Here is a 25,332-nt window from a genome sequence, read left to right as displayed (position 1 = left end):
TTACTTGGGATATTTTTCCCCATTCTTCATGGTAAGTTCATATTTATCTTTAATGGGGAAGTGTGTTTCTTAAGAGGCATGGGGAATATAAAAAAGGATTTTCTTTTCTTATCCAATCTTCTAGTTATGTCTTTTGATTGGGAATTTGAGTCCACTGATAATGGACTTATTATTGAAAGGTGTATTAATTCCTATGGTATTGTTGGTTTTTATGGAGTTTGAATGCTTTCTTTTTTTTTTTTAACTATATATAAGTACACTGTAGCTGTCTTCAAACACACCAGAAGAGTGCATCATATCTCATTACAGATGATTGTGAGCCACCATGTGGTTCCTGGGATTTGAACTCAGGACCTCTGGAAGAGTGGTCAGTGCTTTTAACCACTGAGCCATCTCTCCAGCAAGTTTGATGTTTTCTTAGTTCTTAGTTGCTTAGTAATTGTCTCTTGGATGGGTTTATCCTTCTCTATAGTCTGAAGACATTTGTCTAGTGTCCTCTGTAGAGGGGACTTAGTGGCCATCTACTGCTTTGAGTCTGGCAAAGTTTTCTTACTTTTCCAGTTGTGATAATCTTTCTAGGAATGATAGTCTGAGCCAGCAGCCATGGTCTCTTAGAGCTTGAACTCCACTCTTTTGTTCACTTCTGGCTTTGTAAGTTCTCATTGAAAAGGCAGCTGCTACTCTGAGGGGCCTGTCTGCATATGTGACTCTGTTCTTTTTGTTGCTGACATTTTCTTTTTATTTAGTTATTACTGCTACTTTGTGTATATGTATATTCATGTCTAAGTATGTATGTGTCATCTATGGTTTGTATGTGGTGAATGTGCACATGTGTACCAGTGTGTGAGAGCATATAACAGTGTGTGTATGTATGTAAGCCAGAGGAGGATGTCTTATCTCATGCTTTGTCATTTTCCTTTCATTCCCTTCAGAAAGGCACTCACATTGATTTGGAAGCTGGGTCAGCAACTAGTAAACCTCATCAATGCTCTTGCCTCTATTCCATCTACCATAATGTTAGAGTTACAGGTACATGTGGCCTTGCCTAGCTTTTTATTCAGGTGCTGGGATTTGAAGTCAAGGCTTTATTCTTGTACGTCTCTGTAATTCAGTTGTGGGGATTCTTGGTGCTGTTTCATGGATAAGGTGACTGAGGTCTGTTCTGTGAGGCTCTAGGAATGCTGGGATAGAAGGGTAGCCACGTATGTTCTGATCCCACAGTCCAGGGTACTTGGTATGGATAAGTGTGTGCAGAAGGCCAAGGGTAAAGGCCTTCTCCTCTAACACCATGAGTCAGAGTGTGCTCTCTGTGGTAGGGCTGTGGGCTGCAGGCTCTGTGTAGTGACTTCACTAATTAGGTGCTCAAATGCTGTGAGATTATGGGGTCAGGGACAGATGGTCTCTGACCTCAGGAACCAGAGTGTGCACAATTATGGGAGACAGAGGGAGCTCATGGGTGTGAGACATGGCTGTATTGTACACTAGGGACTCAGTATTGGCTTCAGGTGTGCCACAAGTGAGCACTAGGGTGGAAGAGTGCATGCTGGTGATGTGACCTGCCAGGGTTAATGTGGGGTGATGGTTGTGTGTGCTGGGTAGGGCATGGGGAACTGAAGAAGTGTCTCATATTCTCTGTTTGCACAGCCAGGGTGTATGAAGTATGACAATGAGAAGTAGACCCTGTGACTCAGTCAGATAGGGTATGTGTAGCACAGTGGAAGTGTATAGGGGTTAAGAGTATGTGGGTGAGTTATTTGTGATCTAGTTTTACCAGTTGGAGTGTTTCTGGTGTGGCAGAAATATGCCTGGGGCTGAGATGGAGTTTGTTGCTGTCACGGCTTCCACTATTGATATGCTTTCCTGTGTGGGTCCTTGCAAGTTCTATGGCTGGCAGCAGAATGATCTGAGGAGAGGCAAGAGTGAGATTCAGTTCAGTAAGACTTTAGTTATGTGTCACTGGTTCAAACTTCTGGAATCTGTCATTGGGTGGTTTATTTTAGCCATACTTACCCACAGCATAATTTTGGAAAAAAAGTTTCCTGGTTACAATTAACTCAGTCCTGACTAAACAACAAAGTTTAAGATACGTTTACATTGAAATCCTTACAAAGTACATATAATGTCTTCCTTAAAGATGGGTTCTGTTGACTTAGAAGCAATGCTTAAGATAAGGGAGAATGACTGAGGTAACCCAATGCCTGTGGGAGTCAGGATTGGTCTGGCCCTAAGATACCATAGAGGCCACTTAGGCTGTTGAAAAGTATAAATGACATCTCTCATAGGTTTTAGTAACTGAGAAGTAATGCTCAACACTTAAGGGGGTTCCAACATGGACATCCTGGCAGGTCACTCTTCCTGGGCTCTGTCCTAGTGGCATACAGGATCATAGGGTACTGCCCGATGATGTACAGTCCCTTTCCACAACGTTGGAGATGAAGCTGGGCTTTGAGTCTGCGCTTGCATATTCCTACAACTTCTCAGAGTCCTGTAGACAGTGACTGAGGAGACAAACCATGGAGGAGACCAAAGGGAAAAAAAAAAGACTTAAGGGGGTAAAAACAATCTTTGATAAATGAACATAATAATCCAGGGAATTCATGTGAATCATGGCCTACAGATAGAAAAAAAAATCACCAAGTTGTAAATTACATTCTTTCAGTGAAGAGAGAAGTCTGTGTGTCTAACTTTCTCGGCTTTCTCAGTGTTTGTTTGTCTGTGTACACAAGGGCCTCTGACCCTCTGCATTTCCCCTCAGAGAAGAGCACTTTGAAAGGAAAAGAATACCTGACAAATGTTCCCATGATATGGTTAACAAAGTTATTTTCAGGAGTTTGGTAGAGTAAGTAACATTTTATATTAATAGACAATTGGATTACTTAGTCTGTGTGAACTAACCCAGAGAGTCTCGTTTGTCCTGTCTCCCTCAAAAGAATTTAGCAATGCATAAAGTAAGGTCAGCTCTATGACTTGAGTCTTTGCCATGATAAAGTAATTTTATAATTTTCATTAATCATTATAGCTCAGTGGATTTATGTAAGGCCCTGGGTTCTTCAATGTCGAACAAAAATGTCCTAAATTTTATTGCTGCTTTGACATTTGTACTTCTCAAAAAATTTCTAAAAATATAACTTTCATAGATAAAATCAGATAAATTCTGATTTTCTGTCTCTCTCTCTCTTTCTGCCTTTTTTTCATCCCTGGAAAAAGCGTGAAGGTCAGAGGAAAATGTCTACTGCCTTCCTCTATTGCTCTCTATTATTTGGGGCAAGGTCTCTCATTGACCCTGGAGCTTTGTTTTGTCCTGAACCAGTTAGCCAGGAAGACCCTGGGATTTTTCCCATTTTCTACTCCATCCAATTCTGGGGTTACAAACATAACCCCAGAATTTGTTTTTAGAAAAAGAGAGTAAAGAGAATACCTGAATCAGGTGGGGATTTTCATCCACGGTTCAAAAAATAGGGAAAAATTAGTCACTACTTCCAAGTAGAGAGTTGTGATGAATGTCTGTAACTCCAGGGAGAGTGAATGCAGGCATATATTGTAGAAGTTATTAAGGTTAAAGAAAAATCTGTGGCTCCGGGTAGAGAGCTTAACAGATGGATATATTTTGGGCTAAAGTCCTGAGTTTTAAGTTGCTTATTGGTTTTAGAATTGATAGAAGGTGTTTAAGTTTGTTTTAATGAGAGTAAAGAGATTACCTGAATCACATGGAGATTTTCATCTATGTTTTGGAACTTAGATAGGGAAAAATTGGTCACTAACTCCAAGTAGAGAGTTGTGATAAATATCTGTCACACCAGGGAATGTGAATGCAGACATATATTATAGAAGTTACTAAGATTAAATAAAAATCTGTGGCTCTGGGTAGAGAGCTTGACAGATTGAGATATTTTGGGCTAAATTCCTGGTTTGATGTGTTACTTATTGATACTGGAACTGATAGAAGGTATTTGGTTTGTTTTATGAATTATCCCACTAAAGGCCATATGGCTCATTGATGCCGGCTAGCAAAGGTTTGTGGTTACTTTTGATATTTACCACAACAGGAAGCTCGAATTCTCTCAATGTGGGCTCCATGGGAATTTTGGGTTCATTTCCTGATACCATAGAGTACAAAAGCCTATCAGACTCATTGTTTAGCTTGCTTCTTCTTTTAAAAAATTGTTTAATATTCATAATGGGTGTGACTTTGAGTTTTATATTATTACCCTGGAAGAGAGTACAAGATACAAGTTTTTCTGGTTACAGACTAAGGAACACAATATTTTGGGGGAAAGATTTTGTCTTTTTATTTTTAAAAAGTGTGATTAGGCTCTGAAAACCTCAGAGAGTCATACTGATCAGATTTGATAGAGGTAGATCGCCTGAAAAATTAATGCAGGAGAATCAAACAAAGAAAGATTTTGATTCTAAACTTTTGTCTTGAGAGTTGTATTTTACAGAGTGTGCCTACTTGGAATCCTGGTCTCAAGGAGTTTCAGCTGGGTGCAGTCAGGACACATTGGCTACAGCATTTGCTTCATATCTTCCTACCCCCTACCCCGAAAGATATCTCAACGCCCATGTACAGCTTGAAGAAGTTATAGAGGAGTCGTCACCCCAATTCCCTGGACTCTGGGGGGCTGAAAGTGGTTATTCTAAAGTTGTTTTTATGTGGAATTTAAAATTGGTTGTAATTTAAAAGGGAGGAATTAGCTAGATTGAAGTGTACAGTTATAATCTCATTTGGTAACTAAACTTAAATCATATCTTTGTTTTGGTATAAAATTTATTTGTTAAAAGAGTTTAAAAGTACAAGGTTTAGAGCCAGTCCTTCTATTGTTGTCATTACAAACTTCTGAGTTGATTATACCTGTGAGTTAAGGTTCAAATAGCAAATTCATGGCTCTGAGTTTGTGAGAGTACTTTCAAGATAATATATTGGATATGTAGAAAACAGTCCAGATTGTCTTATATAGATAGATGTTTTTCTAAAACATCAGAAATCCACAAAATTTGAGATTTAAAGTCATTTATCTTTTGTTGAGACATATCTGCTCCTAATAGTTACCCTTTGGTGGATTTAATGAAAAATTTGGACATCTCTATGTCCAGGTGAGGCAATACTTTGTGGCTAGGCAGCCACTACACAAAACTGCCTGTTTCATCTGCAGACTAATACTGTCCAGAAAAGGACAAATTATGCAGAATAGTTGACTGATAAACCCTGCCAAGACAGGGTGATCAGCCCTTCAAAATCTGCATTTCTAGAGTCTGTAAGTTGATTTTGGGCCAGAAGGCTGAAGACTTGTGCTCACATGTTGCTAACAGGGGACTGTGCTAGTGGAGATTTGTTTCTGCAACCTCTCAGTTCTAGAAGCCATGTTAGGCTTCCTATGTGTATAGATATTTGGTTATTCTCAGATTTCTGATGGGGTTGAAGACCGATTATAGTCTCATAGCCTATCAGGCTGTTTAACTCTGAATATACATATTTTATTGAATAGTTGTCAGATAGTATACAAGCTAGCAAAGATATAATATAGATTTTAAGCCTTTCTTAAGCTGGAATGGATAACTAAATGTTCTGTTTAACTGATATAGTGATGGACTGGGTGTTGAGAATATCATATGCTTTATAAATTGTAGAATGGTAATAATTGTACTCAATTTATATATAAGTGAAAAGGCTTTTTAACTGGACAAAAAGGGGGAAATGTTGTGGTTTGCCCTGAAGTTATCTGTATTTTGATGCTAATTCCACTGCCCCAAGGACAGCTGCCTAGTCAAGTACTCAGGAATCAGGTGACTTCACCAGAACCTCCCCATTGAATTTGTAAAGTACAGGTGAGGGGCAGGTACAGGATAAAGGAGGCCTGTCATTGGAGGAGAAGGAAGGATGTGCAGGAGAGAAGTTTGAAAGAGGAGGAGACTACAGGAGAAAGGAGGAGACAGGAGAGAGGAGAGTGTGAGAAGCCATGGTGGGTAACATTAAGATTCCATGCAGTACCTTCACAGGTTGTTACAAATGTTCTTAAGGGACGGATGGTACTGGGCTTTGTATGTTTAGGTGGGCAATTATATCTTATCAATTGGGTCAAAGATTATTGTGTTCTTTTATGTGACAGTTTGAATGTAGGAAAGTGTGCGGCAGCAAGAGACACTGGGCCACTGCGGAGTTGGGATGTGTTTCTTCCAACATATTTAGAAGATATCTTGGGACACTGAGGTGCCAGACCTAGCGAGGTAAAAGACAACCAATATTTTTATATTTCTTATATTTTTACAACAACACCTTAAAACTAGGTCTAGAGAGGATGTACATCCAATGAGTGGTGACTGGGGCCAAAAGAAATCCAGGCCCCTTAAGCCAGATTACAGGAGTCGGAATTCACATTGCCCTGACTTTTCCACCTCTGAATTAGAACCTGTCTCCAGCCCTGTGTGTTCAGTTATTAGGATCCCCAGCTTTACTCCTCCTTCTTTGGAAACCCTGAGCTGTACTTTTTTTTTTGTTGTTCACAAAGCATTTCTTAGCTTCTCAAACTTTCAATTGTCATTTCTAGGGCATCTTGTGCTTCTAACAGGGAACAGCCAACTCCAGAGCTCAGGCCTCTGGGTTTTATTCTTTGAATGAGTTTTTCTAGCTCTCCATGAGAAGACAAGAGCAGACTGCCTAGAGGCCAAGGGTAAGCTTTGGAGAGGTCAGGAGGGTCAGATTTTAGCATCTGGTAGAGAAAGTAAGTGACACCTAGGAGGAAAGTGATAAAGTGGTTCAGTTGGGTTAGGCATGTGTATGCGGCTTAACATCAATTTGGTGGTGGTATTTTCAGTCTTTGGAATGGATTGGACTGTGTCCAGTATATGTAGGTGATGAGCTGCAGAGGAAATTGCTGAGGAGGTGACAGTCTTGTGAGGTCAGACAGAAGAAGAAAGGCAGCAAAGGTTCTGAGAATGATTACCCAGAGAAGGCAAAGAATGTGATGTTGGGGGGGCCCTGACAAATGATGTCACAGGTGACACAGGATAGAAATGTACCTCCATGCTTGCTGCTCAGGGCCAAGTGAGCTGAGAGCTGGGCAGATGGCCAGCAGCCAGATGTTTGACACGTAGGTCAGTCAGGACTGTAAACTTTGTTTTGGGGAGGAACAGCAATGGAATGTAGAGTGGAATGTATTGACAAATAATGAGAAGCAATTCCTGTTTGCTGGCACACGGCATAGGTTGAGCAGAGGACACCCAGAGGTGCAGGCGTCACTAAGATTATCTCCTAAGTGTTGGAGAAATGTGAGAGAAAGAGAATCAGAATGGTGTATGCACGATGGAGTGAGGAAGAACTGGAGACAAGAGGATAGTGAGGAACAGCCTAATGTGAAAAGCCTGCCCTGCCACCTAAGGCCATGGTGAGGCCCTGGGACTGTGCTGAGGCCAAGGACCATGTCTAGGTGTGGCCCTGTGGTAGCAGGGATCGATGTTCATATCTGTGGCCCATGTTACCACCAAAGGCCATGGGGACATCCTTGGTCTGGGTTGCTCCCTGGGTTGATGTCTGAGGACTGAGTAAAGCTGGCCCTGCCCTCCTACCTGAGCTGACCAACTCTGCTACCACCTGGACCAGGATCCATGGTGCTGAGTTGGCCTACCCCAGCATCTAACACATCTACGAACTTTTGCACATCTATGAACTACTTACAAATTAATTTCTCTTTTTGGAGGTAATATTAAGTGGTAATTCTTACACTTGAAGGGGGAATACTTGAACCTGAACACATTTTGTCAACTGTGCTATGCAGACTGCATGCCCTGTCTTTAGGTCACCTGTTGTGTGGTAACTGCACAGCATTGTCTATTTCCCTATTCAGCCAGCAGAAGGAAATGAACTGGCTAGTCCAAGTTACACTATCTAATAACAGAACCAAGGCTATGCATTCTAACTGTTATTAACACATTATCCACAGCTAGAAAGTCACATCATCTGTCAATTTACATACTGACATCCAATCTTTAAGGTTTCTGCATGGAAATGCCTTACCATACTAGACTCATACCCCAGGCAGAACAAACACAACTTTTCTTCTAGAATCACTTCCTTCCACTGTTCTTCCAGCACTAAGCCTATGTACCAGTCCCTCTCATACTCTCTGAGGCAGTTGGTCAGTTCCTTAAAGCCTTCTATTGAACCCAAACTTGCTTTATCAACCATTAGTTTCAGTGTATACCTAAAAAATAGGAACACAAACAATTTCAGAATATTAAAAAAAACCTTGGAGATGAAAGCAATTTGTTCAATATTTTTAAGACTTGGACGTGGAAGTAAGTCACAGAGGACACAGGGGGACACATATGTGACAGTGTCAGAGGCAAGGTGACCAGGCCATCCCTGCCTATCTAGAATGAGCTCACGGCCGGTCTGGGATCACGTCTCAATAGCCTGCCTCCCCTAAAATGAAATCATCCATTTCAGATAAAAAACATAGAGGGAGGTGTAGCTCAGTTGGCAGCGTACATGCTGACCATCACAACAAAGCCCTGGTTTGATGCCAGCACCTTATAAGCTAGGCAGTGGTGGCCGATGCCTCTAACAGCCGCACTCTGAAGGCAGAGGCAGGATATCCAGTTCTACCCTCAATACTGACAAAAACAACAGAGACAACAACAAAATTTAAACAAACAAAATGAGGGAAAAATGAAAGCAACTGAACTGGAGAAATCCAATGAGTCCTATAAAAAAAATCCATGCAAACTACATCTCAAAAAACAAATAAAAGAATCTTCTAGTGATTAAAAATAAGAACAACTTGTATATAATCAAAACAAGTTATCTGAATGCTTTCCGAACTAGGTGGAAAAGCTCTGGTTTTTCTGAGAGCCAATTCAAGGTGCCAGACCAGGGCAAGCCACCATTGTATACTCTTACTAGCTGACCAGGACTAGGCACGCCATTGTCTATTCCAAATAAGCCAATGTAACAAGCCATCACCGTGTGGATATAGAAGTCTTTTAAAGCTGTATCCTTTGCAATTTCTTCTAGTACACACGACCTTCCTTCTGAGTGGAAACATTCCAATTCCCTTAGAACAAACTGATAACAGTCGTCTGGAAAGAAGGGGCTCATCTCCATTATTTTGGAATGGGGTGTGCAGTTAGATCTCCATTCTTCAGGTAAACTCAGCAAGCGAAATGGGGAACAACTGAACTCCACAAAAGGAATATATGCCCCATCTTCTCGCTGTCCTTTGTCAATAGCAGTGAGTCCCAACATGACCATCCTGTAAAGATCATTTTTGGTACCAGTGCCTGCAGAATGCTTATCTGCACTCTGGAATAGGCAAATTTGTACAAGGTAGACTTTGAGCTTAAGTTTTTTTTTCTTCCTGTTTTTGATAGCTGGTTCATTATCAAAAATATTACTATCACAACTTTCATGGACAGTGTCTGAATTTGAACTATCTAAGTCTTCCAGGGATTTGGGGCATGGTGGACTGTTTGAAGCCAGCAGGACCACTGGTGAGGATTCTCCTGTATTCTCAGTTTTGTGAGTATTCTCCTGTATGCTGGGCCTTTTGGAGCAGTGCTGAATTAGCACCCACTCAAGCACCTTAACACGGTTATCTTTAAATTCCTTCAAGTTTTCAGGAAAATCAATTATTCCATTTAGGAAATTCCTGGCATCAGAATACAGTCTCACAGGCAAAACCGTTCATGGCGTCAGGACATTCTCCAGGTGCTCATTAAGGGAACACACTTGTGGGTGTTCTTGCTGGAAAGCACTTTCAAACACTTCATCAACTCTCTGGGCTTCAGCAGTGTGGCAGGATGTTTCCTGCAATTCTAACCCCTAAAGAAGAAAAAGAAGCCCTTGGGTTCACAACCATCTCTTATCCAGCAAACAGAAACCAATCTCATGAGTACAGTGGAATCTCATCACACAGATATAGAGAAGGAAAATGCAAATTCTAAGAGCAGATACCACTTAAGCTTTATGTCAGCCAACACATTTGATGCTGGATAAAGAGATAACAAGGAAGGCCACTACAATTTTAAAAGAAATTATAGAATATCCCACTAGAAGCTAGTTAAGACTTAGTGTGGCATACTGTGCCTTACCTTCATTAGATGATCTGCTGTCAAGGATGCCTCACACATTAAAAACTGGTAACTCAGACTAGTTTGGCAGGAGGGGAAGCAAGATCAGAACAGATAAGTGTGTTGCAATAATTCTGTATTGTTTTCTTCCTACTTTATATGAGATCAAAAGAATTATTATAGTGTATGGGAGTACTGAATTATCAAATCCTATTCCTATTTTAATTTTTAATAACATTATTTAATTACTGTCTATCTCAACCAACTGCAGCCTAAGTTTTATAAAGAGCTATCTTTGGTCTTGACTATTCCCAGGGTCTAAGCCAGATGAGATGAGGGGTTGAGTGAATGAGTATGTGCCTGTATCAATTTTAGATACATGCTGATGTAGCTTCACAGGCAAACCTGGACATGGTGACGTCAAGACATTCCCCAGGCGCTCATTAAGGGAATCACTTGTCCCCAGTCTAGCTGTGCTGACGACTAATACACTAGGAGTAAAGTAGTTATTCTTCCCTATTAGAGTTGGTAACTCACTTACATATATCACAAAACCACTAGTGCCTTCCTGACCCACTTTTAAGGGCTGCTCCACCAACATGCCACATAGACCTTCCACAGATCTCCTGTCTCCTGGGAGGTTCCTCTTATTTCACAGGAAATATGACAGCTAGACACTGAGCAAGGATTGAGTGCTCCACCCTCCATGGGCATCTACATACACCCACTTCTTTCACAGCTTAGAGACTATCAGCAAGAGAGAGCCGAAACACCTCACGGGCCCAAGGCTAAGCAGGAGTGCTACAAAACCATGTCTTCTGGACCTGATGAAGCTGCTGCTGTGGTCCCCTGTTCATGCGGTCACCATCCTGGTGTCCACAGGAAAGGCCTCACAATGTCTTAACCCTAGCACAGGAGCTTGGCAACTGACGGCTTCCGGGGAAGGAGAAAGAACTTTCTTCAGGGCTGTGGCCTGCATAGGTTGTCAATGCTCCAACAGATGGCCCTGCTCACTTGCACACTCAGCACACAGGAAGCACTGATGGGGCTCAGAGTTCTAACAAAACCAAGACTTGCTTTTGGTTGGGCATCTTGATGGGGGTGGGGGTTAGGGTGGGAGAAGAGTCTGGAAGGAGTTGGAGGGTGGATTGGGGGTGTGTATGACCTAACTACATTATCTGCATATGAAATTACCAAAGAGTTCAAGAAAATTAGTAAATATGTTTATGAAGATTAAGTTTTATAAATTTCAAAGTAATACAAATGTTAGTAAGTCCAAAGCCAATAAATAATAGATAGACCAATAAAAGTTACCTATAAATGGTGTGAAAATCATGACAGACCATTAGAAGGATTTATGTCATTGGGTAATATCAACTCTATGATTTAAAAATTTAATAAAATAAAAAATGAAAAAAAATACTCACGATAGTCTGCATGTTCCTTCTCAGACTATTCAAGCAAAGTGTAGGTGACTTATAAGATGTAAAGGGTACTTTAGATCACACGAGTGGACCAACCCTCAGTTTCTGATTTGTTCCAAAGTGAAACTCATGCATTTCCATTTGCAGTTAATTCACGTAGACTGAGGAGTGAATTTTGAGAGTCACAGTTGTAAAGGGACAGCATTTTGGTTCCTAGTACTTTCTTCCAGTCTTTGTTAAGAGGAAGAGTGTATCCATTTACTCTGGATCAGGACTGTTTACTAAAGGTCTGCTATAGTGTTGAGCACTATTACAGGGCCTTAGGTTACTTTCTTGGATTAAAGCAGAACTACATTCCCAGTGGCATTGCATGAGTGAAGGACACAGACAATAAAAAGGAATCATTTATTCAGTTTTGAGAAGGTTTAAGTGTTGGCAAGGCAAGGGTTGGGGCTGCTGGGATGGGAGTGGCTATAGTTTTAAATACAATGGCTATAATGCCTAGAAAGAAAACACCTTAAGGTGGTGAGACACGTGATTGATTACCTGAAGGGAGAGGAAACAGCCAGTGGGCTAGAACAGGGGTTAAAGTAGCACATAAGTTTCAAGAAGTAGAAGTAAAACTTGGCTTTGAATGAAACAGATCCACTATACCAATGGTTCTCAACCTTCCCAATGCTGTGACCCTTTAATATAGCTCCTCATGTTGTGGTGACCCCCAACCATAAATTATTTTCATTGCTATTTCATAAATGTCATTTTGTTACTTTTATGAGCTGAAATGTAAATATATTCAGGATATCTCTCATGGGACCCATGTGAAAGTGTTATTCAATTCCCCAAAGTGGTCATAACCCACAGACTGAGGACCACTGCACTATAGGGTTTCCAACAGGGAAATGACATGAACTAACCTTATTTCAAGATCATTTGGCTTAATAATAGATTAACAGGCTACTAAAATGATCTGGGTGGGTAAAGGATGAAACATGCAGGGGTGAGAGGTGATGGAAACAGAGACAGTTACATGACGAAGAAGGGATGTTGTCAGATCAAATGTGGGAAGCACACAACTGTCTATTACATGTGACCTGAGCAACCAGAATGACAGCTGTCTCGGAGGACTGGTACAGACAACTCATGAAACCAAAGTATCTTGTCAGCTGCTGCTGCCTGGCTAAGTGGGGCTGGCTAAGAATGCGCACCGGAGTTATTGGCAAAGTGAAAGTCACTGGAAAATTCAACGAGTGCGAGGTTGGCAACAGAGTCAAACATTTGAGTAAGGTGAAGCAGAATGGGAAGAATTTAGAATACACAACTCTCATAGAGAATTTTGCCCTTAAAAGAAAGAAGAATGTTGTAATGTGGAGGGTAGTGTGTGTGAGGGCATTTTTCGTAAATTGAAAATGTTTATGTAACACATGGGAACTTAAGAAATTACTGATTCACATTTTTGAGATGTTCAGTTAGACATGGATGACAAGAACAAGACTAGGATATATCTCCAGAGAGATGCACAGAGTTAAGTGCACTGGCTGCTTTTCCAGAGGACCCTGGTTTGATTCTCAGCACCCACATGGTGGTTCCCGGGGATCTGATGCCCTTTTCTGACCTCCATACATATCAGGCATGTAGTCACATATATAGGCAAACCACCATATGTGTAATAAAATAATACTAATATTAATACATTTTAAAAAGACAAGAAAAATGTAGGTAGTCTTGTTATCATGCTCTAGTATGTAATCAGCACTAGTCAGCTATCAATAGTTGCTTACTTAAATATATCTTTAAAATTTATCATGGATTTTCACAGGATAAGATCCACTTCTTTCAAGCTAAGTTGTTGATGTGTACGTAGTGGGTAAAACTTGACATATGCTCTGTAAAGACTACTGGAAGAGTTTCAAGGGGTACTGACCTTAACATTAATGCAGCAGTAAGTATAGCCACACTCTAGAGTCATTATCCATATTAAACGATCCTCAAAATGGCCCAAGTAATGAGACCCAGGTACAAGGAGACCTAAAAGAAATTTAAAATAGGAGAGGAAAACAAAAACAAAACAAAAAAAAAAAAAGAGGAAAAGAAAGAAAGAAAGAAAAGAAATGACTTTTGGGCTTGTTTTGTCCTGTAAATATTTCCAATTAAACATCTATAAACAAATTCAACTACTTTGTCCATCATTAGGTCAAGAATGGAAATGAAGCTTGAATTCCAGTTCTCCCCAATACTTTTAGCATGAAGGAGAGTTGAATTTTGTCAAATGCTTTTTCAGCATCTAATGAGATGATCATGTATTTTTTCTTTGGGTTTGTTTATAAAGTGAATTACGTTGATGGATTTCTATATATTGAACCATTCCTGCATCCCTGGGATGAAGCCTTCTTTATCATGATGGACGATCATTCTGTTGTGCTCTTGGATGCAGTTTGCAAGAATTTTATTGAGTATTTTTGCATCAATATTCACGAGGGAAACTAATCTGAAGTTCTTGGGTCTTTGTGTGGATTAGGTATTAGTGTAACTGTGGCTTCACAGAATTTATTAGGTAGTGCTCCTTCTGTTTCTATTTTATGAAATACTTTGAGAAGGATTGGTATGAGGACTTCTTTGAAGGTCTGATAGAATTCATTAAAACCATCTGGTCCAGGGGCTTTTTTAGTAGGGAGCCTTTTAATGACTGCTTCTATTTCCTTGGGAGTTATCTTACTGTTCAGATGGTTTATCAGATCCTGATTTAACTGTGGTACTTGGTATCTGTCTAAAAAATTATCCATTAAATCTAGAATTTCCACTTTTGTTGAGTATAGGCTTTTGTGGCAGGATCTGATGATTTTTAAAAATTTCTTCAATTTCTGCTTTGTTCCCATTTTCATTTCTCATTTTGTGAATTTAGATACTGTTTGTGTGCCCTCTGGTTAGGCTGGCTAAGGGTTTATCTATCTTTTTGATTTTCTCAAAGATCCATCTCCTGGTTTTGTTGATTCTTTTTTTTTAAATATATATATATATATTATTAACTTGAGTATTACTTATTTACATTTAGAGTGTTATTCCCTTTCCCGGTTTCCGGGCAAAAATCCCCCTTCCCCCTCCCCTTCTTTATGGGTATTCCCTCCCCATCCTCCCCCCCTTGCCGCCTCCCCCAACAATCTAGTTCGCCTGCTTGGGCTCAGTCTTGCAGGACCCAGGGCTTCCCCTTCCACTGGTGCTCTTACTAGGATATTCATTGCTACCTATGAGGTCAGAGTCCAGGGTCAGTCCATGTATAGTCTTTAGGTAGTGGCTTAGTCCCTGGAAGCTCTGGTTGCTTGGCATTGTTGTACATATGGGGTCTCAAGCCCTTCAAGCTCTTCAGTTCTTTCTCTGATTCCTTCAAGGGGTCCTATACTTAAATCAGTGGTTTGCTGCTGGCATACTCCTCTGTGTTTGCTGTATTCTGGCTGTGTCTCTCGGGAGAGATCTACATCCGGCTCCTGTCGGCCTGCACTTCTTTGCTTCATCCATCTTGTCTAATTGGATGGCTGTATATGCATGGGCCACATGTGGGGCAGGCTCTGAATGGGTGTTCCTTCTGTGTCTGTTTTAATCTTTGCCTCTCTATTCCCTGCCAAGGGTATTCTTGTTCCCCTTTTAAAGAAGGAGTGAAGCATTCACATTTTGATCATCAGTCTTGAGTTTCATTTGTTCTACGCATCTAGGGTAATTCAAGCATTTGGGCTAATAGCCACTTATCAATGAGTGCATACCATGTATGTCTTTCTGTGATTCGGTTAGCTCACTCAGGATGATATTTTCCAGTTCCAACCATTTGCCTATGAATTTCATAAAGTCATTGTTTTTGATAGCTGAGTAATATTCCATTGTGTAGATGTACCACATTTTCTGTATCCATTCCTATGTTGAAGGGCATCTGGGTTCTTTACAGCTTCTGGCTATTGTAAATAAGGCTGCGATGAACATAGTGGAGCACATATCTTTTTTATATGTTGGGGCATCTTTTGGGTATATGCCCAATAGAGGTATAGCTGGATCCTCAGGCAGTTCAATGTCCAATTTTCTGAGGAACCTCCAGACTGATTTCCAGAATGGTTGTACCAGTCTGCAATCCCACCAACAATGGAGGAGTGTTCCTCTTTCTCCGCATCCTCGCCAGCATCTGCTGTCACCTGAGTTTTTGATCTTTGCCATTCTCACTGGTGTGAGGTGAAATTTCAGGGTTGTTTTGATTTCCATTTCCCTGATGACTAAAGATGTTGAACATTTCTTTAGGTGTTTCTCAGCCATTTGGCATTCCTCAGCTGTGAATTCTTTGTTTAGCTCTGAACCCCATTTTTTAATAGGGTTATTTGTCTCCCTGCGGTCTAACTTCTTGAGTTCTTTGTATATTTTGGATATAAGGCCTCTATCTGTGGTAGGATTGGTAAAGATCTTTTCCCAATCTGTTGGTTGCCATTTTGTCCTAACCACAGTGTCCTTTGCCTTACAGAAGCTTTGCAGTTTTATGAGATCCCATTTGTCCATTCTTGATCTTAGAGCATAAGCCATTGGTGTTTTGTTCAGGAAATTTTTTCCAGTGCCCATGTATTCCAGATGCTTTCTTAGCTTTTCTTCTATTAGTTTGAGTGTATCTGGTTTGATGTGGAGGTCCTTGATCCACTTTGGACTTAAGTTTTGTACAGGGTGATAAGCATGGATCGATCTGCATTCTTCTACATGTTGACCTCCAGTTGAACCAGCACCATTTGCTGAAAATGCTATTTTTTCCATTGGATGGTTTTGGCTCCTTTGTCAAAAATCAAGTGACCATAGGTGTGTGGGTTCATTTCTGGGTCTTCAATTCTATTCCATTGGTCTATCTGTCTGTCTCTGTACCAATACCATGCAGTTTTTATCACTATTGCTCTGTAATACTGCTTCAGTTCAGGGATAGTGATTCCCCCTGAAGTCCTTTTATTGTTGAGGATAGTTTTAGCTATCCTGGGTTTTGTGTTATTCAGATGAATTTGCAAATTGTTCTGTCTAACTCTTTGAAGAATTGGATTGGTATTTTGATGGGGATTGCATTGAATCTGTAGATTGCTTTTTTGGTAAAATGGCCATTTTTACTATATTAATCCTGCCAATCCATGAGCATGGGAGATCTTTCCATCTTCTGAGGTCTTCTTCAATTTCTTTCTTCAAGTCTTGAAGTTCTTGTTGTACAAATCTTTTACTTGCTTGGTTAAAGTCACACCGAGGTACTTTATATTATTTGGGTCTATTATGAAGGGTGTCGTTTCCCTAATTTCTTTCTCGGCTTGTTTCTCTTTTATGTAGAGGAAGGCTACTGATTTATTTGAGTTAATTTTATACCCAGCCACTTTGCTGAAGTTGTTTATCAGCTTTAGTAGTTCTCTGGTGGAACTTTTGGAATCACTTAAATATACTATCATATCATCTGCACATAGTGATATTTTGACTTCTTCTTTTGCAATCTGTATCCCCTTGACCTCCTTTTGTTGTCTGATTGCTCTGGCTAGAACTTCAAGAACTATATTGAATAAGTAGGGAGAGAGTGGGCAGCCTTGTCTAGTCCCTGATTTTAGTGGGATTGCTTCAAGTTTCTCTCCATTTAGTTTAATGTTAGCAACTGGTTTGCTGTATTTGGCTTTTACTATGTTCAGGTATGGGCCTTGAATTCCTATTCTTTCCAGGACTTTTATCATGAAGGGGTGTTGAATTTTGTCAAATGCTTTCTCAGCATCTAATGAACTGATCATGTGGTTTTGTTCTTTCAGTTTGTTTATTTAATGGATCACGTTGATGGTTTTCCATATATTAAACCATCACTGCATGCCTGGAATGAAGCCTACTTGATCATGGTGGATGATTGTTTTGATGTGCTCTTGGATTCGGTTTGCCAGAATTTTATTGAGTATTTTTGCATCGATATTCATAAGGGAAATTGGTCTGAAGTTTTCTTTCTTTGTTGGGTCTTTGTGTGGTTTAGGTATAAGAGTAATTGTGGCTTCATAGAAGGAATTCGGTAGTGCTCCATCTGTTTCAATTTTGTGGAATAGTTTGGATAATATTGGTATGAGGTCTTCTATGAAGGTCTGATAGAATTCTGGACTAAACCCGTCTGGACCTGGGCTCTTTTTAGTTGGGAGACCTTTAATGACTGCTTCTATTTCCTTAGGAGTTATGGGGTTGTTTAACTGGTTTATCTGTTCCTGATTTAACTTCGGTACCTGGTATCTGTCTAGGAAATTGTCCATTTCCTGTAGATTTTCAAGTTTTATTGAATATAGGCTTTTATAGTAAGATCTGATGATTTTTTTTATTTACTCTGGATCTGTAGTTCTGTCTCCCTTTTCATTTCTGATTTTGTTAATTTGGATACACTCTCTGTGTCCTCTTGTTAGTCTGGCTAAGGGTTTATCTATCTTGTTGATTTTCTCAAAGAACCAACTTTTGGTTCTGTTGATTCTTTATATGGTCCTTTTTGTTTCTACTTGGTTGATTTCAGCTCTGAGTTTATTTCCTGCCTTCTACTCCTCCTTGGTGTATTTGCTTCTTTTTGTTCTAGAGCTTTTAGGTGTGCTGTCAAGCTACTGACATATGCTCTTTCCTGTTTCTTTCTGCAGGCACTCAGCGCTATGAGTTTTCCTCTTAGCACAGCTTTCATTGTGTCCCATAAGTTTGGGTATGTTGTACCTTCATTTTCATTAAATTCTAAAAAGTCTTTATTTTCTTTCTTTATTTCTTCCTTGACCAGGTTATCATTGAGTAGAGCATTGTTCAATTTCCACGTATATGTGGGCATTCTTCCCTTATTGTTATTGAAGACCAGTTTTAGGCCGTGGTGGTCTGATAGCACGCATGGGATTATTTCTATCTTTCTGTACCTGTCGAGGCCCGTTTTTTGACCAATTATATGGTCAATTTTGGAGAAAGTACCATGAGGAGCTGAGAAGAAGGTATATCCTTTTGCTTTAGGATAGAATGTTCTATAAATATCTGTTAAGTCCATTTGGCTCATGACTTCTCTTAGTCTGTCTACGTCTCTGTTTAATTTCTGTTTCCATGATCTGTACATTTATGAGAGTGGGGTGTTGAAGTCTCCTACTATTATTGTGTGAGGTGCAATGTGTGTTTTGAGCTTTAGTAATGTTTCTTTTACGTATGTAGATGCCCTTGTATTTGGGGCATAGATATTTAGGATTGAGAGTTCATCTTGGTGGATTTTTCCTTTGATGAATATGAAGTGTCCTTCCTTATCTTTTTTGATGAATTTTAGTTGAAAATTGATTTTATTTGATATTAGAATGGCTACTCCAGCTTGCTTCTTCTGACCATTTGCTTGGAAAGTTGTTTTCCAGCCTTTCACTCTGAGGTAGTGTCTGTCTTTGTCTCTGAGGTGTGTTTCCTGTAGGCAGCAGAATGCAGGGTCCTCGTTGTGTATCCAGTTTGTTAATCTATGTCTTTATTGGGGAGTTGAGGCCATTGATGTTGAGAGATATTAAGGAATAGTGATTATTGCTTCCTGTTATATTCATATTTGGATATGAGGTTATGTTTGTGTGCTTTTCTTCTCTTTGTTTTGTTGCCAAGACGATTAGTTTCTTGTTTCTTCTAGGGTATAGCTTGCCTCCTTATGTTGGGCTTTACCATTTATTATCCTTTGTAGTGCTGGATTTATAGAAAGATATTGTGTAAATTTGGTTTTGTCATGGAATATCTTGGTTTCTCCATCTATGTTAATTGAGAGTTTTGCAGGATACAGTAACCTGGGCTGGCATTTATGTTCTCTTAGGGTCTGTATGACATCTGTCCAGGATCTTCTGGCTTTCATAGTTTCTGGCGAAAAGTCTGGTGTAATTCTGATAGGTCTGCCTTTATATGTTACTTGACCTTTTTCCCTTACTGCTTTTAATATTCTTTCTTTATTTTGTGCATTTGGTGTTTTGACTATTATGTGACGGGAGGTGTTTCTTTTCTGGTCCAATCTATTTGGAGTTCTGTAGGCTTCTTGTATGCCTATGGGTATCTCTTTTTTGGGTTAGGGAAGTTTTCTTCTATGATTTTGTTGAAGATATTTACTGGTCCTTTGAGCTGGGAGTCTTCACTCTCTTCTATACCTATTATCCTTAGGTTTGATCTTCTCATTGAGTCCTGGATTTCCTGTATGTTTTGGACCAGTATTTTTTTCCGCTTTACATTATCTTTGACAGTTGAGTCAATGATTTCTATGGAATCTTCTGCTCCTGAGATTCTCTCTTCCATCTCTTGTATTCTGTTGGTGAAGCTCATATGTACAGCTCCTTGTCTCTTCTTTTGGTTTTCTATATCCAGGGTTGTTTCCATGTGTTCTTTCTTGATCGCTTCTATTTCCATTTTTAATTCCTTCAACTGTTTGATTGTGTTTTCCTGGAATTCTTTCAGGGATTTTTGTGATTCCTCTCTATGGGCTTCTACTTGTTTATTTATGATTTCCTGGAATTCTTTCAGGGATTTTTGTGACTCCTCTCTGTAGGCTTCTACTTGTTCTCTAAGGGAGTTCTTCATGTCTTTCTTGAAGTCCTCCAGCATCATGATCAAATTTGATTTTGAAACTAGATCTTGCTTTCTGGTGTGTTTGGATATTCCCTGTTTGCTTTGGTGGGAGAATTGGGCTCCGATGATGCCTTGTAGTCTTGGTTTCTGTTGCTTGGGTTCCTGCGCTTGCCTCTCACCATCAGATTATCTCTAGTGTTACTTTGTTCTGCTATTTATGACAGTGGCTAGACTGTCCTATAAGCCTGTGTGTCAGGAGTGCTGTAGACCTGTTTTCCTCTTTTCTTTCAGCCAGTTATGGGGACTGAGTGTTCTGCTTTCGGGCGTGTAGTTTTTCCTATCTACAGGTCTCCAGCTGTTCCTGTGGGCCTGTATTTGGTGTTCACCAGGCAGGTCTCTTGCAGCAGAAAAGTTGGTCTTACCTGTGGTCTCATGGCTCAAGTTCGCTCATGGGGTGCTGCCTAAGACCTCTCTGCAGCGGCAGCAACCAGGAAGATCTGCGCCGCTCTTTCCGGAAGCCTCTGTGCACCAGGGTTCCAGATGGCGTTTGGTGTTTTCCTCTGGCGTCTGAGATGTGTGCAGAGTGCAGTCTCTTCTGGTTTCCCAGGCGTGTCTGCCTCTCTGTTGGTTTAGCTCTCCCTCCCACGGGATTTGGGTGCAGAGAACTGTTTATCTGGTCTGTTCCTTCAGGTTCCGGAGGTGTCTCAGGCGCAGGGGTCCTGCCGCTCCTGGGCCCTCCCCCACGGGAACCCAGAGGCCGTATACAGTTTCCTCTTGGGCCAGGGATGTGGGCAGGGGTGGGCAGTGTTGGTGGTCTCTTCCACTCTGCAGTCTCAGGAGTGCCCACCTGACCAGGGGGTGAGGTCTGTCTCCCACAGGGTTTGGGAGCAGAGAGCTGCTGCGGGCTGGGATCCACGGGTCTTGTTGATTCTTTGTACAGTTCCTTTTTTTTTTTTTTTTTCTATTTGGTTGGTATCAGCCCTGAGTTTGATTATTTCCTACCATCTACTTCTCTTGGGTGTATTTGCTTCTTTTTGTTCTAGAGCTTTCATGTGTGTTGTCAAGCAGCTAATGTATGCTCTCGCCAGTTTCTTTTTGAAGGAACTCATAGCTATGAGTTTTCCTTTTAACACTGCTTTCATTTTGGGAAATGATGTTTACCAATTCTACATCTGATAGAGGGCTAATATCCAATATATACAAAGAACTTAAGATGTCAGACTCCAGAGAACCAAATAGCTCTATTATAAACGGGGAACAGAGCTCTATTCTCAACTGAGGAATCTCAAATGGTCAAGAAGCACTTAAAGAAATGTAAATATCAGGGAAATATAAATCAAAACAACCCTGAGATTCCACCTTACACCAGTCAAAATGGCTAAGATCAAAAACCCAGGTAATAGCAGATGCTGGTGAGGATGTGGAGAAAGGGGAACACTCTTCTATTGCTGGTGGAATTGCAAGCTGCAACATCCCCTGTGGAAATCAAAATCAGTCTGGAGGTTCCTCAGAAAATTGGAAATACCTCTACCTGAGGATCCAGCTGTACCACTGTTGGGTACACACTCAAAGATGCTCCAACATATAACAAGGACACATACTCCACTATGTTACAGCAACCTTATTTATAATAACCAGAATCTGGAAACAACCCAGATGTCCCTCAACAGAGGAATGGATACAGAAAATGTGGTACATTTACACAATGGAGTACTACTGAGCTATTAAAAACAATGGTTTCATGAAATTGTCAGGCAAATAATGGAACTTGAAAATACCATCCTGAGGTAACCCAGACACAAAAGAACATACATGGTATGTACTCACTGATAGGTGGATATTAGCCAAAAAGAAGCTCGGAATTTTCACAATACAACTCACAGACCACATGAAACCCAAGAAGAAAGAACATCACATGGAAGTGTATATGCTACAGTACTACTCAGTAGGTGGAAGGGAATAATCTTTTGGAAGTAGAGGGAGTGAGGAATCTGGGAAGGAAAAGGGGGGGCAGTTCAGATATGGGAGGAGATGAGTGTGAAGTACAGAGGGTCAGGAATTTGAAAGTGGGTGTGTTTCAGTGGGGATGGGGAACTGGTGTTAGCCACTAGAAAGTGCCAGATACCAAGTACCCAAGAGGTTCCCAGGATCCAATATGGAGGACTTTAACTAAAATACCCAACAAAGGGGAGATAGAAACTGTAGAAAGCTTATCCATGGATAGGCATAGCCCCCAGTTGAGGGATGGGGCCACTCATCTCAAAAATATTAATCCAGAATTCCTCCTGTCAAAAGAAAATGCAGGGACAAAGAGTGGAGCAGAAACTGAAGGAAAGACCATCCAGAGACTGCCCAATCTAGGGATCCATCCCATCTGCAGCCACCAAACCCAGACACTTTTGCTGATGCCATGAAGTGCTTACTGATAGGAACCCTATATAGCTGTCCTCTGAGAGGGTCTGCCAGAGCTGGACCAATACAGATGCAGATGCACACAGCCAAATATTGGACTGAGTTTGGGGACCCCAATGGGGAAGTTAGGCCAAGGACTGAACGAGTTGAAGGGTTTGTAACCTCATAGGAAGAACAACAATATCATGCAACCAGAACCCGCAAAGCTCCCAAGAAACAAACCACCAACCAAAGACTACACAGTGGGTAACCATGGCTCCAGCTGGATATGTAGCAGAGTATGGCCATATCTGTCATCACTGGGAGAGGAACCCCTTGGTACTATGGAGGCTTGATAACTCAGGATTAACAGTGTGTAGCACCATAATCACCGAGATAATTAAATCCTAGATACTCTGACCTCTTTTGTGTATTCATAGGCTATATCGATGCGTGTGATCCTGAGAAGGAAGAAGAAGAGCACTCACTGTTTAAGAGCAGGAAAAAATTGACGCCATCTTTGCCCTGTGCTAAGCCATAGGACAGCATCTGCCAGTGCGTGTAGATATTGGTGCGATGGTTTAATTCCAGTTAAAGTTTGCCAGTGGCTTACAAAGCTCAATATTGAATGAATGACAGTACAATTCATTAAATGGAGACACTCGGTTCTCAGACACAGGTCAAGAAGAGGAAGGTCTGGTTCTGGTTCATGTTACTCTTATTCTTTTACAGGATTCAGACTCGCAATATACATTCTGGAAGGCAAAGAGGGATTGAAAGAGCCACCAGGGATGTCTGAGCCACTTGTTGAGGACGACAAACAGCATATGAACAGTAAGCGTGCACACAGAAGGCAGGCCAGTGACTACTTTTGAGTTTAATTTTTGATACAACTTTCTATTCAGTATGTAATTAATAATAAAGTAAACTTTGTCCTCTATCTTTTATTTGTACAAGAGTATGTGGTACCTTCTTGAATAAAATAACATTTAACATATTTAAGAATGCAGATTTGGAATATCATCCTGAGTGAGGTAATCCAATCACGGAAAAACACACATGGTATGCATTCATTGATAAGTGGATATTAGTCCAAATGCTGGAATTACCCAAGATGCACAGACCACATGAAAGTCAAGGAAGATGACCAAAATGTAGATGCTTCACTCCTTCTTTGAAAGGGGAACAAGAGTACCCATGGGAGGGGATAGGGAGGCAAAGTTTAGAGCAGAGACTGAAGGAATGGCCATTCACAGCCTGTCCCACATGTGGCCCATACATATACAACCACCAAAACTAGATAAGATTGATGAAGCTAAGACGTGCATGCTGACAGGAACTGGAGACAGAAATCTCCTGAGAAATAGAGCCGGAACATGTCAAACACAGAGGCGAATGCCAGCAGCAAACCACTGAACTGAGAACGGTTCCCCGTTGGAAGAATCAGAGAAAGAACTGAAAGAGCTGAAGGAGTTTGCTACCCAATAAGAACAGCAATGCCAACCAACCAGAACTCCCAGGGACTAAACCACTACCCAAATACTATACATGGACTGACCCATGTTAGTTTCCAACTTCATAGGTAGCAGTAAATAGCCTTGTTGCGGCACCAGTAGAAGGGGAAGCCCTTGTTCCTGCCAAGGTTGGACCTTCAGTGTAGGGGATTGTTTGGGATGTGGTAATGGGGGGTGTATGTGGAGGGGAACATCCATATAGAAGGGGAATGGGCAAGGGGGAAGGTTTAGGGAGCTGATGGACAGGAAACCAGGAAAGGGAAAAACATTTGAAACATAAGAAATACCCAATTTAATAAAAATGGAAGAAAAAAAAAGAATGCAACCTTAGAATGTGGTTAACAGAAACCTAACTAAGGACTTGTAGCAGTGTAGTTAACATTGTCCCAATTCACTTGTGCTTCTGAATGGCAATGCCACTTACTGGTTACCTGTAGACTATATAAATGTCCACAGTTCTGAAGGCTGAGGAGCCCTACCTGAAGGCATCAGTGTCACTAGTGTCATGTGAGGGGTCAGATCTATGATCTCTGACTCTAACACAGTGTTGTGCTGCTGTGTCCTCTGGAGAGGAGAATTGCAGCCTGGGCTGGCAGAAGACTTGGAAGTGTAGGACAAACCCCCCTTCACCAAGCCCAATGTCTAGTTTGCTTCTTTTTTCATTTCAAAACTGGGGGTTGAAACTACAGCCTTTGCACATACTAGGCATACATGCTATGAAATGTAAGGTACCGTAATAATGTGGCAGGAGTAAAGGAAATCATGGCAGGTGACAGACCTGATATAGAGATTTCTAGAGGGGGAAGGGAGGAGGATCCTGAAAAAGAGTAGAGGCAGAGAAAGGGATAAGGGGGTGGGGGAGGACAGAGAGAAAGAGAGGAAGAGAAGAGACTTGGCTATGTGTCAACACAGAGAGAAAGAGTAAAGAGTGCTGGGGTAGCAAGCAGTCATCTGACTCACACAAGGCAGTAACTCACAACAGTGCAAGCTGTTGGTTGGTAGCTGTTGGGTGGAGACTAGCAGAATTGTCTGTAAGCCAATATTGCACTTTACCACCTAACTACACCTTCAGCCCATTCTAAAAAACATCTTGTGTGTATGATGTATGTGTTAATACAGGCCTGCTTACACCGTTGGGTGCAGGCAGAGGTCAAGGGCAACCTTGAAGATCAGCCTCCAACCTTCTACATCATTTGAGACAGCTTCCTGTCTATTGCCGTGTACAGTAGACTAGCTGGCTTATAAACTTCTGGGGATTCTCCTCTCTCTAACTGTCATTGTCCCCATCAGAGACCTGAGCTAACAGAGCCATTGACTTAGCTGGTTTGCATGACTTCTATGAATCTAAGTTCAGGTCTGCATGCCTACAGGAAAGCCATCTCCTTGGTTCTACTCCT

General features: G+C 41.0%; 1 protein-coding gene and 1 non-coding gene across 2 annotated transcripts; one reads left to right on the top strand and one right to left on the bottom strand.

Annotated features, from left to right (window-relative positions):
- Positions 1-1,750: 1,750 nt before the first annotated feature.
- LOC116906129 (pecanex-like protein 4) lies at positions 1,751-13,474 on the bottom strand. The gene is given in 4 exon segments (XM_032909124.1): positions 1,751-1,903; positions 8,012-8,198; positions 8,778-9,817; positions 13,411-13,474. Coding segments are annotated over 4 exon segments (1,425 nt in total). The 5' UTR covers positions 13,456-13,474.
- LOC116906342 lies at positions 2,325-2,528 on the top strand. The gene has a single exon (XR_004388622.1). It is a non-coding gene; the product is annotated as a small nucleolar RNA SNORA73 family (small nucleolar RNA).
- Positions 13,475-25,332: the final 11,858 nt, after the last annotated feature.

Source organism: Rattus rattus, chromosome 7 (genome assembly GCF_011064425.1).
Source record: "Rattus rattus isolate New Zealand chromosome 7, Rrattus_CSIRO_v1, whole genome shotgun sequence".
NCBI classification, from domain to species: Eukaryota; Metazoa; Chordata; class Mammalia; order Rodentia; family Muridae; genus Rattus; species Rattus rattus.
The sequence above is the reverse complement of the archived record's forward strand: the minus strand, read 5'-3'. Positions and strand labels throughout refer to the sequence as shown.